Source organism: Macaca fascicularis, chromosome X (assembly GCF_037993035.2).
Source record: "Macaca fascicularis isolate 582-1 chromosome X, T2T-MFA8v1.1".
NCBI lineage: Eukaryota > Metazoa > Chordata > Mammalia > Primates > Cercopithecidae > Macaca > Macaca fascicularis.
In genome coordinates this window covers 48395052-48411173 of record NC_088395.1, presented here as the reverse complement: position 1 = coordinate 48411173, position 16122 = coordinate 48395052, and the positions used below count along the sequence as shown (strand labels likewise).

Here is a 16122-nt window from a genome sequence, read left to right as displayed (position 1 = left end):
GGAATGGTGGATGGGAGGAGAGTGACTATTACTAAAAATGAGTAGCACAAGGGATAGCATTGTGGTGGTGGTGATGAAAATGTTCTTTACCTTTTTTTTTTTTCTGAGAGGGATTCTTACTCTGTCACCTAGGCTGTAGTGCAGTGACATGATCTCGGCTCACTGCAACCTTTGCCTCCCGGGTTCAAGCGATTCTCCTGTCTCAGCCTCCCATGTAGCTGGGAATACAGGTGCATACCACCATGCCCAGCTAATTTTTGTATTTTTAGTAGATACGGGGTTTCTCCATGTTGGCCAAGCTGGTCTCGAACTCCTGACCTCAAGTAATTTGCCAACCTCGCCCTCCCAAAGTGCTAGGATTACAAGCGTGAACCACTGCACCTGGCCATGTTCTGTATCTTTTTTTTTCCGAAATATAAGCTTTGTTTTAAATTTAAAGAAATATTAAAAATAAACTTTTTTTTTTTTTTACAAATTATAATCAAGCACTCAAAACAATTTAGGAATGTTAAACACTAATTCTTAATTGAAAATAATGACATCCATAGAATACATCCTGGTGTTGGCCAACATGAAGTTTACTTAATATTAGTATTTCTTATATGCTTAACCATTCATCCTTCCTAAAATTCAATGACAACAATGATTTGACTTTATAAGGTGAAGTCTTTTATGTAATTCCCTAGAGATAACCTTTGCAAATACAAAACATTTATACCACCAAGGAAATTATAAAAACATATATAAAGTATACTGAAGGATGTGATTTAAAGGCTATCTGTATATGTAGATGTGTTTAAACCTTAGAAAGTACATATACACATCAAAACACTTTCACCATTCAGATGCCATTACATTCTCTTACATTACAAAGCAAACAGCAGCTGCATAAACGTTGTTCTATTATGTATTAACTGAAAAAAATAGATACTCCACAAAAAGATTTTGAAGTCACATGGAGTGGAATGTGCCCGCATTAAGAGCAGAGCTTTTACAGGACCGCCTGATCCAGCTGGCTCCCAGCGACCACTGAAAACAGCTGCTACCCTCAGAACGACAAGATGGTCTTGTTAATGATTTCACTGGACTCTCGAATCTCATTCTCTTTGACCACCAGCAGAGGCGAAACCTGATGATGTCACCATGGGTTGGCTTGGCCAGAAGTGGATAATCTTGAAGTCGTAGACACACCTTCGAAGCATAGCAATCTTTGGTTTCTTTAATAACAATAGCAATTAATAATTCTTTTCCTCCCAGGCACAGTGGCTCACGCCTGTAATCCCAACATTTTGGGAGGCCGAGGTGGGTGCATCACCTGAGGTCAGGAGTTCGAGACCAGCCTGGCCAACATAGTGAAACCCTGTCTCTACTAAAAATACAAAAATTAGCCGGGCATAGTGTTGTGCACCTGTAATCCCAGCTACTCAGGAGGCTGAGGCAGGAGAATTGCTACAATCCAGGAGGCAGAGGTTGCAGTGAGCCAAGATCACACCATTGCATCCAGGGCAACCAGAGTGAACCTCTGACTAAATACATACATATATGCATACATACATACACACATACATACAATAATTCTTCTCCTCTTACAGCAGTTACAGCATCAGAAGGTAGCTTCATGGGTTAATTTCTCAAGAGAATACCCATTTTTTTTCCTGCATTTTCAGCAAGGTTTTCTTCTTCTAAAACCTCAAGGGCTCTGATGCCCACTCAGCAGCCTAGTGGATTGCCACTGTATGTGGACCCATTTTCGCCTGGCTTAATGGTCAGAATTATGCCATTGTCCCACAGTACTGCAGGCACGGAGTATCAGCCTCCAGAAAGGGCCTTTCCAAGGAGGCTATATCAGGTCTGACATTTTCATGATCAACAGCCAGCCATCTACCAGTTCTGGCCAATCCTATCTGTTTTCATCAGCAATGAACAGAACCAAGCTGGGAGCACGAGATGGGATGAGGGTAAGTTAATATACCACAAAGTTTACTGTTTTTATGGAGATTCAGCTGGTCTGTTTTTCCTTCCTTCCTTCCTTCCTTCCTTCCTTCCTTCCTTCCTTCCTTCCTTCCTTCCTTCCTTCCTTCCTTCCTTCTTTCCTTCCTTCCTTCCTTCCTTCCTCCCTCCCTCCCTCCCTCCCTCCCTCTTTCCCTCCCTCTCTCTCTCTCTTTCTTTCTTTCTTTTTCTCTTTCTTTTCCTTTCATGTATGTACGTATTTATTTATTTGACAGTCTTGCTCTGTCGCCCAAGCTGGAGTGCAGTGGTGTGATCTCAGCACAATGCAACCTCTGCATCCTGGGTTCAAATCATTAAGTGAGCCTAGGAGGTGAAGAGCAGCCTGGGAAACATAGCAAAAGGCAGGGTGGTGCATGCCTGTAGTCCCAAGGCTGAGGCAGGAGGATCTCTTGAGCCCAGGAGGTAGAGACCAGCCTGGAAAACATAGCAAAACTGTCTCTACTAGAAAAATTAAAAATATTAGCGGGGGCAGAATGGTGTGAGCCTGTAGTCAGGAGGCTGAGGTGGGAGGATTGCTTGAGCCTGGGAGGTTGAGGCCAGCCTGGTCAACATAGCAAAACCCCATTTCTACTAACAACAAGAACAACAAAAAAATTGCGTGGGTGGGATGGCTCACCCCTGTCGTTGGGAGGCCAAGGTGGGAGGATGGCTTGAGCCCAGGAGGTCGATACCAGCCTGGCCAACATAGCAAAAGCCTGTCTCTCCTAAATAAATAAATAAATAAATAAATAAACAAACAAATAAATAAAGTAAAAAAGAGCAGAGCAGAATGGCACATGCCTGTAGTCCTGAGGCTGAGGGGAAAGCATTACTTGAGCCCAGAAGATTGAGGCCAGCCTGGGCAACATAGCGAAACCCGGTTTCCACTAAAGAAACAAACAAACAAAGAAACAAACAAACAAAAAATAGCATAGGCAGGGTGGTGCATGCCTGTAGTCCCGAGGCTGTGGTGGAAGGATCCCTTGAGCCCAGGAGATTGAGGCCAGCCTGGGCAACATAGTGAAACCTGGCTTCTACAAAAAAAAAAAAAAAAAAAAAAAAGCGTGGGCAGGGTGGTGCATGCCTGTAGTCTCAAGACTGCGGTGGGAAGATCCCTTGAGCCCAGGACGTTGAGACCAGCCTGGCCAACATAGGGAAACGGTCTCTATTAAAAAATAAAAAAACAAAAAATATTATGGGTGGTGGGGTGGTTCACGCCTGTAGTCCCGAGAACGAAGAAGGAGGATTGGCCAAGGCGGATGTAACCAATACCACAATCACATCACATAAGTAAGTACATTTTCCTCTCTCCAGGGCTACAGGTAAAGGATGGTAATTTTGCACACCACACTTAGATTCCCTTTCAAAAATGTAATCAGAAGCTGGAGGGCCTCGGACTGTTTTTTTCAGTTGCAACAGATATAGAAGCCACTGAAGAATGAACATCACGACTAAGTACAGCAAAGTTCCGCAAATGTGCTAGTTTGGTAAACATTGTGTCTTTCAAGTAGAAAAATCACAGATCTGACTATTTTTTTCTTCCCACAGTTCAGACTAGAATACAGATTTTTAACCCAAGATCCAGGGATGGTCTTCAGAGAGATCAATTTCCCCTGACAGCACCTGAGGACCACCCACTTTGTCTCAGTGGCAACAAAGTGTGGCTGGAAGAGGAGACAATATTCTGCAATGCCACTGCCCAAGGATGATGGACCAATCAGGGCAGTTAGTGAACTCCATCTGGCCAATCAGAAGTCAGAACAGTAGGCGGGATAAGCGAAGCTCATGTGGCGACTATCAGTCCAGCCTCCAGGGACAGAACCTTCTCAAAGTGGGGGCGGAGACTCTGATTTGCCCGCCTAAAGCATCCCCAGGGATTGGCTACTTTAAGTTCAGAGTACGCGTGCTCTGACTTTCTCTCTCGATTCTTCCACGGAGTACGCACGCTCTGATTTTCTCTTTCGATTCTTCCAAAATCAGAGTAAGTATGCGCTGATTTTCTTTTTCCATTCTTCCTACCCCTCCCCTCCTCCGTGGTGCATTTGTTATCTAGTTTTAATAAGGAGTGTATATGAGGTAGGTCGCCATCTCAAATCCTTCCTGTCAGTTTCTAACTTTTTCAGGTACAGGATTTTTCCTAAGAACTCCACAGTAACTTAAGAAATTTGGGCAAGGCATGGTGGCTCACGCTTGTAATTCCAGCAGTTTTGGAGGCCACAGCTGGTGCTGGTGGATCACTTGAACCCATGAGGCGGAGGTTGCAGTGAGCCATGATCACACCACTGCATCCCAGCCTGGGCAACAGAGAGAGACCGTGTCTCAAAAAAAAAAAAAACTCACTAAAATCTTTCCTCCTGGGATCAAGAGATCCTTTCGCTTAGGCCTTGGGACTACAGGCACACACCACGCTGCTTCTGCTAATTTGTTTTGTTTTGTTTTTTTTGGTGTTTTAGTAGAGATGGTTTCGGTATATTGGCCAGGCTGGTCTCAAGCTCCTGGGCTCAAGCGATCCACCCACCTTGGCCTCCCAAAGTGCTGGGATGGTACAGGCCTGCTCCACCACCCCCAGCTAATTTTTTGTGTTTGCTGTAGACACGGGGGTTTTGCTATTTTTCCCAGCCTGGTCTCGACCTCCTGGGCTCAAGCCATCTGCGTGTCTCAGCCTGCCAAAGTGCTGGGATTACAGGCGTGGGCCATGGCGTCTGGCTGATTGCTGCATCTTAAAACTCCCCACATTCTCTCTTAGTGTTGGTGGGCTCTTGTAGTCTGAGATATTCTACCTCTCTTCTTCTAATAATGTGCAGATCACCCAGTAATACCCTCTAAATAGGTTCATATTAGCCATGCTCATTTCTCTTCAACAGAACAGAACCCTCCATCCCTCTGCCTGATCGGATCCATCACCAGAGAGACCATGTTATCTCTGGGACTCACTTCCCTTCCTTTATTGAATGAGTGGGGGTGTTTGAATGCCCCCACTGAATACAATTACACAGTCACGTCCCTGCCTCCGGAACAAGGGTCTGTACATCTTTCAGGGTAAGCCTAGCCCCAGTGAAACTACTAACAACAGTAGCCAAACCCCTCCCAAAGACTCAAGGCGGCTTTGCCCATAGGAAACCTGTCATCCCCAATCAATACTTCTCCCAGAGACCCCTGGCTCCCTGTTTCCATCTGACTTCTCCCCATGTCCTTACTTAGGGAGAGATAAGCCCCGGATGGAGAAATGCAGCACCTGATTCCAGGTGACAGAGTGTGGCCGGCCTTCACTGATTTCTCCCTCCAGAGGACCAAAGGTCCTGTGGCTGGAAAGTCTCAGGCTGTTTCTCTTGCAGGTCAGACTGCTCCTGGTGCCATGAATGGAGATGATGCCTTTGCAAGGAGACGTAGGGTTGGTGCTCAAATACCAGAGAAGATACAAAAGGTGAGGTGACCTGGAGAGGGTACAGTAGTGACCCAGGGTACAGTGTGGGGTGACCAGGTTTCTGAGGAGGGGAGGATAGAGATACTGGGGACAAGGAGCAGGGTCTTGGGGGAGATCTGGACCCTTGGGAGCCTCCCACCTTTGCTCTGTCATCACCTAGCATCCCTGGAGACAAGTCTGTGACAGTGCACTATATTTGGTGACTCTTATTCCATTCAGGAAGGTGGGACGAGAGCCAGCCAGCAGCATTAAAGCTCTACTGTGTGGCAGGGGAGAAGCTAGGGTAGGTCCCTGATGTTGTCTCAGTTAGCCATGGCATCAACCAGGACAGATTATCATCCCCACTTCCCAGATCCAGCACACAGGAAGCGGCTCCAGCTGAATGGCAGACATGCCTAGCTGAGTCACTGCCAGAATTCCTTTTCTTTTTTTCTGTAGGCCTTCGATGATATTGCCAAATACTTCCCTAAGAAAGAGTGGGAAAAGATGAAAACCTCAGAGAAAATCATCTATGTGTATAAGAAGAGAAAGTATGAGGCCATGAATAAACTAGGTAACAGAAAGTTCTAGGTACAGACAAGTCTGGGGACACATGAGCATCCCTCTTCCTGCTTTGGCTACTTCTTAGGCTGCAGAAAGTACCCCACATTTTCCTTTTGTGCAGGGAAAAATCGCAAGGCAGCTTCTGGGTGTTTTGCTCTTTTGTATCCCGTCAGGGCTGAGGGCAAGGGCTGGCAACAGTGGAGCTCAGACCAGGATCCTGCACCTTTCTCTCCCTTAGGTGTCTGTTCAGATGAGTCCAAGTGTCTCTGTGGCATCCCGGCACCCCCACACTGTCCCTACCTTCCTTCTCTCAGCTTGCATCTATGTTTCTTTCTTTCTTTCTTTCTTTCTTTTTCTTTCTTTCTTTCTTTCTTTCTTTCTTTCTTTCTTTCTTTCTTTCTTTCTTTCTTTCTTTCTTTCTTTCTCTCTCTCTCTTTCTTTCTTTTTCTTTCTTTCTTTCTTTGAGTCTCACTCTGTCACCTAGGTTAGAGTGCCGTAGTGCAATCATAGCTCACTGCAGCCTTGAACTCCTGGCCTCAAGCAATACTCCAACCTTAGCCTCCCAAAGTACTGGTACTACAGACATAAGCCACCGTGGCAGGCCTAAGCTTGCCTCTTAAGGAATAAACATTTTGCTTCTTTCTAGGTTTCAAGGCCACCCTCCCACCTTTCATGCGTAATACAGTGGCCGCAGACTTCCAGGGGAATGATTCTGATAATGACTGTAACCGCAGGGATCAGGGTGAGTAGATGGGAAGGGGCCGGAAAGGGTCTCCTCAAACCCAACTGCTTTTCAGCTCAGCTACCTGGGAAAGATCCTCAGGCATTTGTTCCCTCACACACATCAGGGCTGACTGAAAAAAAAAATTGCATGCAGAAACTTAACTACAGAGGCCATTCATATAAAATTTTAAAACATGCAAAAGAATAATATATTTTTATAGATAATAAGTAAATGGTAAATGTATACAAACATGAATGTGAATAAAAAGCCATCAAATTAAGGTGACTGCCTGTAAGTGGAGGAGGGAGGGCAGGGATTGGTGAGTGCTGCACAGACAGCTTCAGCCGTGACTTATTGATAGTGTATTTTGTTTGTTTTTGAGGTGGAGGTTCGCTCTTCTCACCCAGGCTTGAGCGCAATAAGGCAATCTCAGCTCACTCCAACTTTCACCTCCTGGGTTCAAGTGATTCTCTTGCCTCAGCCTCCCGAGTAGCTGGGGTTACGGGTGCCCACCCCCATACCCAGCTAATTTTTTTATTTTTGGTAAAGAAGGGGTTTCACCATGTTGGCCAGGCTGGTCTCAAACTTCCTGACCTCAGGTGATCCACCCACCTCAGCCTCCCAAAGTGCTGGGATTACAAATGTGAACTACCACACCTGGCCTGTTTGTAGTTTTTCTAATATTCTGAATAAATAAATCAGACCTAACATAGCTGTGGGGTGATGTTGAGATCTGACTGGACTCAGTATTATTCCCTATGCTTTTCTTTGTGTCTGAAATATTTCTTTTTTAAAGGACATGTTGTTTTTCCTAAGCACTGTTAATGAATCAAAGGACAGTTAAGAAAATGTTACAAGAAAAAAGAAAGAAAGAAAGAAAGAAAATGTTACAACTGTAGATCCGCCAAAAACTTCCAGAGTTTGTTTCATTAACAGCATGTAGGTATTGGATAGGTATCTTAGGAGTTAGGAGTGAGGGTGATGAACACATTATGTAATAAAGATCGCTGTTATTCTGTATTTTATCAAAACCAAATAGCCTTCTCATTCCCAAAGAACTGATTCTCTGCGGTGAGCTGGGAGGTGAGTTTGAAAGAGTGATCCCTCATCCAACACACAGAGAGTTTTCCCACTTGTCAGTGAGGAGAGATAATATAGGGTGAAAAAGCGACAGGTTACTGGGTAGAAATCTTTGTATATTTCGGGAATATAAAGGGGACATATGTATTTGCTTGCTCTTCTGCTCTGACCACACAATTATAAGACAAGGTCAGAATGTCCAAACTGTCTCCAATAGACCTATTACTCCCCAACTAAACAGGCCAGATTCTACCATCTCCCACAATCACTATAAGAGGTCTGAAAATCCAGTGCTTGAGTATCTGCCAAGTTTTTGACATTAAAGGAGTGTCTTTATACTGAAAATATTTCAGAGCCACTGAACTAAATCATCCATGGTTCATCACACATTTAACAGCTTAATTCACATACCATAAGATTCACCCATTTCAAGTGTACAGTGATTTTCAGTTGTCGCACATCTTGAGAGAATACAGTTCAGATCCCCAAACAATCAATTTAGTTATTTGGGAAAATGTGAAAGATATGTAATGGAATAAGATGAGACTGTGATGGGGTTTAACCCCCATTTGATAAACCATGAGATGGAAAATTCTGAACTGATGCCACAGATAAATGCACCAACCATGACTAAACATAATTCAGAAGCAAATCTCAAATAATTCCTCAACAATGAGTGAACTCATAACCTTCTGTTGCAGAATGCACTCATGTGACAGAAGTCTCTCTAGAGTTTGGAAATCTTTACCAACGAAGAAAAATTCTGATGTATTCTCTTTCAGTTGAACGTCCTCAGATGACTTTCGGCAGGCTCCAGGGAATCTTCCCAAAGGTGAGTATCTCTCAAATCTAAAGGACCAGAGAACCTTTGTCTCTTCAAGGATGTGAACACTGGTAAGAGCGGGAGAATACAGCTGTGAATCCATCTGGTCCTGGACTTTTTTTGGTTGGTAGGCTATTAATTATTGCCTCAATTTAGAGCCTGCTATTGGTCTATTCAGGGATTCAACTTCTTCCTGGTTTAGTCTTGGAAGAGTGTAAGTGTCCAGGAAATTATCCATTTCTTCTAGATTTTCCAGTTTATTTGCGTAGAGGTGTTTATAGTATTCTCTGATGGTAGTTTGTATTTCTGTGGGGTCGGTGGTGATATCCCCTTTATCATTTTTAATTGCGTCGATTTGATTCCTCTCTCTTTTCTTCTTTATTAGTCTTGCTAGTGGTCTGTCAATTTTGTTGATCTTTTCAAAAAACCAACTCCTGGATTCATTGATTTTTTGGAGGGTTTTTTGTGTCTCTATCTCCTTCAGTTCTGCTCTGATCTTAGTTATTTCTTGCCTTCTGCTAGCTTTCGAATGTGTTTGCTCTTGCTTCTCTAGTTCTTTTAATTGCGATGTTAGAGTGTCAATTTTAGATCTTTCCTGCTTTCTCTTGTGGGCATTTAGTGCTATAAATTTCCCTCTACACACTGCTTTAAATGTGTCCCAGAGATTCTGGTATGTTGTATCTTTGTTCTCATTGGTTTCAAAGAACATCTTTATTTCTGCCTTCATTTCGTTATGTACCCAGTAGTCATTCAGGAGCAGGTTATTCAGTTTCCATGTAGTTGAGCGGTTTTGATTGAGTTTCTTAGTCCTGAGTTCTAGTTTGATTGCACTGTGGTCTGAGAGACAGTTTGTTATAATTTCTGTTCTTGTACATTTGCTGAGGAGTGCTTTATTTCCAATTACATGGTCGATTTTGGAGTAAGTACGATGTGGTGCTGAGAAGAATGTATATTCTGTTGATTTGGGGTGGAGAGTTCTATAGATGTCTATTAGGTCTGCTTGCTGCAGAGATGAGTTCAATTCCTGGATATCCTTGTTAACTTTCTGTCTCATTGATCTGTCTAATGTTGACAGTGGAGTGTTGAAGTCTCCCATTATTATTGTATGGGAGTCTAAGTCTCTTTGTAAGTCTCTAAGGACTTGCTTTATGAATCTGGGTGCTCCTGTATTGGGTGCATATATATTTAGGATAGTTAGCTCTTCCTGTTGAATTGATCCCTTTACCATTATGTAATGGAAAACAGTATGGCGATTCCTCAAGGATCTAGAACTAGATGTACCATATGACCCAGCCATCCCATTACTGGGTATATATCCAAAGGATTATAAATTATGCTGCTATAAAGACACATGCACACGTATGTTTATTGCAGCACTATTCACAATAGCAAAGACTTGGAATCAACCCAAATGTCCATCAGTGACAGATTGGATTAAGAAAATGTGGCACATATACACCATGGAATACTATGCAGCCATCAAAAAGGATGAATTTGAGTCCTTTGTAGGGACATGGATGCAGCTGGAAACCATCATTCTTAGCAAACTATCACAAGAACAGAAAACCAAACACCGCATGTTCTCACTCATAGGTGGGAACTGAACAATGAGATCACTCGGACTCAGGAAGGGGAACATCACACACCGGGGCCTATCATGGGGAGGGGGGAGGGGGGAGGGATTGCATTGGGAGTTATACCTGATGTAAATGACAAGTTGATGGGTGCAGCACACCAACATGGCACAAGTATACATATGTAACAAACCTGCACGTTATGCACATGTACCCTACAACTTAAAGTATAATAATAATAAATAAATTAAAAAAAAAAAAGAGCAGGAGAATATAAAAAATGCCCTCACTGCCTCCTTCCCCCCATGTCTATCACAACACCTGATGTAGCATTGACGGCTTGATAATACTAAGAGTTGTGATCCTTAATACTTCTTTTGTTTTCATAGTGATACCAGATACTATTTTAAGCAGTTCACATGGCTTAATTTATTTAATCCTTAAGAAGACCTCTATGACGTTGTTTCTGTTGTTATCTCCAAATAATAGTCACACACTTCGGTTTTCATCCATACAAAAGCCATGTGACTTGGTGCAAATCTTCTAAGTTCTCTGAGCTCCAGATTCCTGGTCCATGCAATGGAAGTAAAGAATCGTAGTTCATGTTATAGATCATAGTTATCAGGAACATAATAAAATGAGGCTATCGGGGTACAGAGATGTTAAAGAATGTTCCTGGGGCACAGTGGCAGTGGTAGTCTAATCCAGAGCTCCAAGCCATTTAAAGCTCATTCACGTTTGCATTTGTTTATGAAGTTCAGATGTTGCTCACTAGGGCTTTACCCCATAGGGCCTGCTGGTGCTTCCATTGAGACACACACTCTCGCAACAGGAAGGACCAGCTGGCCTTTGCTCTGTAACTGGGGCCACTCACATGGCCTAAGTGTCCCTTTGACAGTTGACTCCTCCCTACTGTGAGCTCCTTGAGGGCCTTGTCTGCACCTGGGGCATCTGGTAAACCCCAGTCCCAGTCCAGGGGATCCCTCGGAGGCCCCTGAGTGAGTGATCCCACAAGTGCAGATTCAAGTCTGGTTTAGAGGGTAAAGGGATCTGGGAGTTGGGTTGCCAGTGTGGAGACCGAATTCAAAGAAGGATCCAGAAAAGTATTGATTGTTATTATTACTATATTTAAACAGTGTTTACAAGCTCAGAGATGACTTTCCCTTAGCCTATTGTATATGTATTGTTCACTATTTCATAAGCGAGGAAGCTGAATAAAAAGTAGATTAAGAGCGGGGTGCGGTGGCTTGCGACTGCAATCCCAGCACTTGGGAGGCCAAGGTGGGTGGATCACGAGGTCAACAGATCAAGACCATCCTGGCCAACATGGTGAAACCTTGTCTCTACCTAAAATACAAAGCTTAGCGGGGCGTGGTAGTGCCTGCTTGCAGTCCCAGATACTCCAGAGGCTGTCACGGGAGAATCGCTTTAGCGCGGGGTTGGATGTTGCAGTGAGCCGAGATTGCGCCATTGCACTGCAGCCTGGCAACAGAGCGAGATTCCGTCTCAGAAAAAAAAAAAAAAAAAAAAAAAAAGGTAGCTTAAGGTTGTTGGTCAGTGACACATCCCAATATCCCAATGCAACCAGAATTGGTATGGGCACCACCTCACTTAATTCCACATTCAGTGGTGGTGCCTTGGTAGGGTGGTATGCCATATCTGATAACTGCTTTCTTTGCTGCCTAGATTAATTTAAGCAAACCATTTCTTTACCTCTCCCTTCACTGTATTCATCTCCCAATACCATCTTTTTCAGCAGTGTTTTGTCTCCCTTCTATGTTTTTACATTTACTCTCCAGCAGCTGTCTAAGAGCTTATATGAGATCCCTTGTATTTTATAGAAGCTCTTCCTTTTGTAGACCTTGTGAATTCTTAGAATGCTGTCCTTCTTCCAATCTTCTGTATACCAAACTCTCAGTTACATGGAGATTTTTGCTGTTTGCAAGAATGTCAGTCTTAAAAGAGTGTGAAGATAAGCATTCTAGCCCTGGAAACCATATTCACATAGGCCATTCCTTTCCCGTCTAACCTTCCAGGTTTCTCCTCATTTACGCCTGTGTAACTCTTCCAGTGTTGTTGAGAACATTGATTGAGGTAATGCATGTGAAGATGCTTTGTAAGTTCTAAAGCACTATAGAAATGTGACTGATACTATTTATCTGTGACCTTCACATTATAAAGATCATGCCCGAGAAGCCAGCAGAGGAAGGAAATGATTCGAAGGAAGTGCCAGGACCATCTGGCCCACAGAATGATGGGAAACAGCCGTGCCCACTGGGAAAACCAAGTACCTCTAAGAAGATTAACAAGAGATCTGGTAAGAGGAAATAATTCGGGAACGACCCCTCTGGCTTCCCTGGCTATGTTCAGGTGTGGGGACTGGGTGTATGGCATGGATCCCAGACAAGCCTGGGTCCAGGCTGGGCTGATGAGCTCACCCAACTCCAGATGAGATGATAAACATGACTTCCAGAGACACAGACTGGAGTTGTCATCCATATAAAAAGCCACGTGACTTGGGGCAAGTCTTCCAAATTTTCTCAGCTCCAGATTCCTAGTCCATAAGATGGAAATAAAGAATCATAGTTCATAAATTATTTGGAGGCATTAAATTTAATCCCGAAGTCCTGATGACATGAAACGTGCTCAAGCAATTCTATCTTTGATAACCTGGGATCATGTCTTACTCAGCTCAATGCCTGATACCCAATACAGGTGTACTTCAGAGATATTGTAGATTCGGTTCCAGACCACTGCAATAAAGTGAGTCACACACTTTTTTTTTGGTTTGGCAGTGCATAAAAACATTATGTTTTCACTATACTGTAATCTACTAAGTGTGTAATAACATGTCTAAAAATGTACATACCTTAATTTTAAAATAATTGTTTAAAACGCTAACAATCTTCTGAGTCTTCAGTGACTCCCTCTTTTTTCTGGTGGAGGGTCTTGCCTCGGTGTTGATGGCTGCTGGCTGATCAAGGTGGTGGTTGCTGAAGGGTGGAGTGGCTGTGGCAGTTTCTTAAAAGAAGACAACAAAGAAATTTGCCACATCGATTAGCTCTCCCTTTCATGAAGGATTTCTCTGTAGTATGTGATGCTATTGGATAGCATTTTACCCACAGTGGAACTTCTTTAAAGTTGGAGTCAATTCTCTTTAGCTATGAAAGTCCTAGAAGGCATCTCATCCAATAGAAGGCTATTTTATCTACAATGAAAATCTGTTGTTTAGTGTAGCCACCTTCAACAGTGATCTCAGCTTGATCTTCTGGATAAGTTGCTGCAGCTTCTCCGTCAGGGTTTGCTGCTTCACCTTGCACTTTTATGTTATGGAGACGGCTTCTTTCCTTAAACCTCATGAACCAACCTCTGCTAGCTTCACACATTTCTCCTGCAGCTTCTTCACCTCTCTCAGCTTTCATGGACTTGAAGAGAGTTCGGGTCTTTCTCTGAATTAGACTTTGGCATAAGGGAATGTTGTGGCTGGTTTTGTCAAATATCCTGACCACTCAAACTTTCCCTATTTCAGCAGTAAGTCTGTTTTGCTTTCTTATTCCTGTGCTCACTGGAGTATTAGTATTATTATTTCCTTCAAGAACTTTTCCTTTGCATTCACAGCTTGCCTGTTCGATGCAAGAGGCAGAGCTTTCAGCCTGTCTTGGCTTTCCACATGCCTTCCTCACTAAGCTTAGCCATTTCTAGCTTCTGATTTAAAGTGAGAGACATGTGACTCTTCCTTTCATTTGAATAATTAGCGGCCATTGTAGGGTTGTTAATTGTCCTAATTTCAGTGTTGCTGTGTCTCAGGAAATAGGGAGGCCCAAGAGAAGGAGGAGAGATGGGGAAGAGCTCATCCGTGGAGCAGTCAGAACACACACAACATTGGTCGTTTAAGTTTGTCATCTTCTATGGGTGCAGTTCCTGGTACCCCCGAAACAATAACACAGAACAGGGTGATTATAGTCAATAATAACTTAATTGTACATTTTATAAAAACTATAAGAGTAATTGGATTGTTTGTAACAGAAGGATAAATGGTTGAGGGGATGGAGACCCTATTTTCCATGATGTGATTATTATGCATGGCATGCCTGTATCAAAGCATCTCATGTACCCCTTAAGAATATACACCTACTGTGGACCCCAAAAATAAAAAACACGGACAGGCTCCGTGGCTTACGCCTGTAATCCCAGCACTTTGGGAGGCTGAGGCAGGCCGATTATGAGGTCAGGAGATTGAGACCATCCTGGCTAATACAGTGAAACCCTGTCTCTACTAAAAATACAAAAAGTTAGCTGGGTGTGGTGATGGGCGCCTGTAGTCCCAACTACTTGGGAGTCTGAGGCTGCAGAATCGCTTGAACCCAGCAGGCAGAGGTTGCAGTGAGCCGAGATTGCTCCATTGCACTCCAGTCTGGGCGACAGAGCCAGACTTTGTCTCGAAAAAATAAAAAAAATAAAAAAGTAAAAAGTAAAATTATTTTAAAAGATTAAAAAACAACAAAAACAATGGCAGTAATAATATCAAAACTCACTGATGACAGATCACTATAACAGATATAATAATAATGGAAAAGTGTACAATTGATGAGAGTTTCCAAAAAAAAAAAATTGCAGCATCTGTGAAACACTATGAAAATGTGGTGCAATAAAAAAAATGTATGCCTGTGTGCCCTTAATAAACACATGCTGAATGAAAGGAGGTATGGGTGGATGTTCCCATAAGTGAAGAGGCTGGGAATCTAAACTTGACAACAGAAGGAGCCAGAAGCTAAAACTTTAACTGGCATTTGGCGTGTGTTGTTGTGGGTCTAAGGTCTCAGACTCTAAGCCACAGAATGAAAAACTGGATAAAGAAGGCCCATGGCACTTGGGAGGGCGGAGGCATCTACTTTTTTGGAGAAAACAGAGCCTAACACTCTCCAACCTACCCAACCCTCATCTTCCAACTGTTCCCCATCATAGGACCCAAAAGGGGGAAACATGCCTGGACCCACAGACTGCGTGAGAGAAAGCAGCTGGTGATTTATGAAGAGATCAGCGACCCTGAGGAAGATGACGAGTAACTCTGTAAGTGAACCTTCGGCTCATCCCCCACATCCCTGCAGATGTGCTCTTCTGTTGTGGTACTGGTATCCCATCTTACCACTTGTTTCCCAAATCATTCCCTTCTCATAATTTTCTAGGGTACAGCATTGAGGCTGAATGATGAGATTTCCCATGTTTTGTTTTGTTTTGTTTTGTTTTGTTTTGTTTTGTGTTTTTCTCGGAGTATCCCTTTGTGGCCCAGGCTACAGTGCAGTGGCACGATCTCGGCTCACTGCAAGCTCCAACTCCCGGGTTCACGCCATTCTTCTTCCTCAGCCTCCCCAGTAGCTGGGACTACAAGCACCCGCCACTACACCTGGGTAATTTTTTTTGTATTTTTAGTAGAGAAGGGGTTTCACCGTGTTAGCCAGGATGGTCTCGGTCTCCTGATCTTGTGATCCGCCTGCCTCGGCCTCCCAAAGTGCTGGGATTACAGGCGTGAGCCACCATGCCCGGCCTTTGCAAGCTCTTTCTACTTCCTGCCCTGTATATCCAGGGATCCTCCCTACCCAGGATGCTGTGGACTCCCAAACCCCAGGTCAGCCCTGAGATGTGGGCCACACCTTCCTCTAGCCTAGGAATGGATAAACCAGGCGAGGAAGTCACTGTGGCATGTGCAGATGGTTCACTTCGCGGAACAGTGGAAGGCCTGTGCAGGTCCTGAGGTAGGGCAGAATCGGAGCATGCAGGATCTGCAGGTCAGGAGGAGATGAGATTAAGTTGTGATGCGGAGGGAACTCACTGCCACTTACTTTCCTTCTCTCTTCTTGCCTCAGCCTCAGAGATATGACACATGCCGATGATGGGAAGCAGAACTTGGTGACCTTTCATGAACATGGGCATGGCTGCGGACCCCTCATCATCAGGTGTATAGGAA

General features: G+C 43.7%; 1 protein-coding gene and 1 pseudogene across 5 annotated transcripts; one reads left to right on the top strand and one right to left on the bottom strand.

Moving 5' to 3' along the window:
- Positions 1-1048: 1048 nt before the first annotated feature.
- On the bottom strand, positions 1049-3999 carry LOC102119355 (ornithine aminotransferase, mitochondrial-like; annotated as a pseudogene).
- A 1345-nt stretch (positions 4000-5344) lies between these two features.
- Positions 5345-15223, top strand: LOC102122895 (putative protein SSX9). 5 transcript variants are annotated; one of them, XM_045383570.2, is made up of 7 exons: positions 5345-5413; positions 5852-5966; positions 6603-6698; positions 8543-8592; positions 12339-12474; positions 13965-14042; positions 15123-15223. In XM_045383570.2, the coding sequence occupies exons 1-7, from the start codon at positions 5345-5347 to the stop codon at positions 15221-15223; spliced, it is 645 nt and encodes a 214-aa protein (XP_045239505.2). The 5 variants fall into 5 exon arrangements, with proteins under 5 accessions (XP_045239505.2, XP_015299128.3, XP_065394860.1 ...); XM_015443642.3 differs by lacking the exon at positions 13965-14042 and adding an exon at positions 5574-5696; XM_065538788.1 differs by having other exon boundaries at positions 13965-14110; positions 15123-15182.
- Positions 15224-16122: the final 899 nt, after the last annotated feature.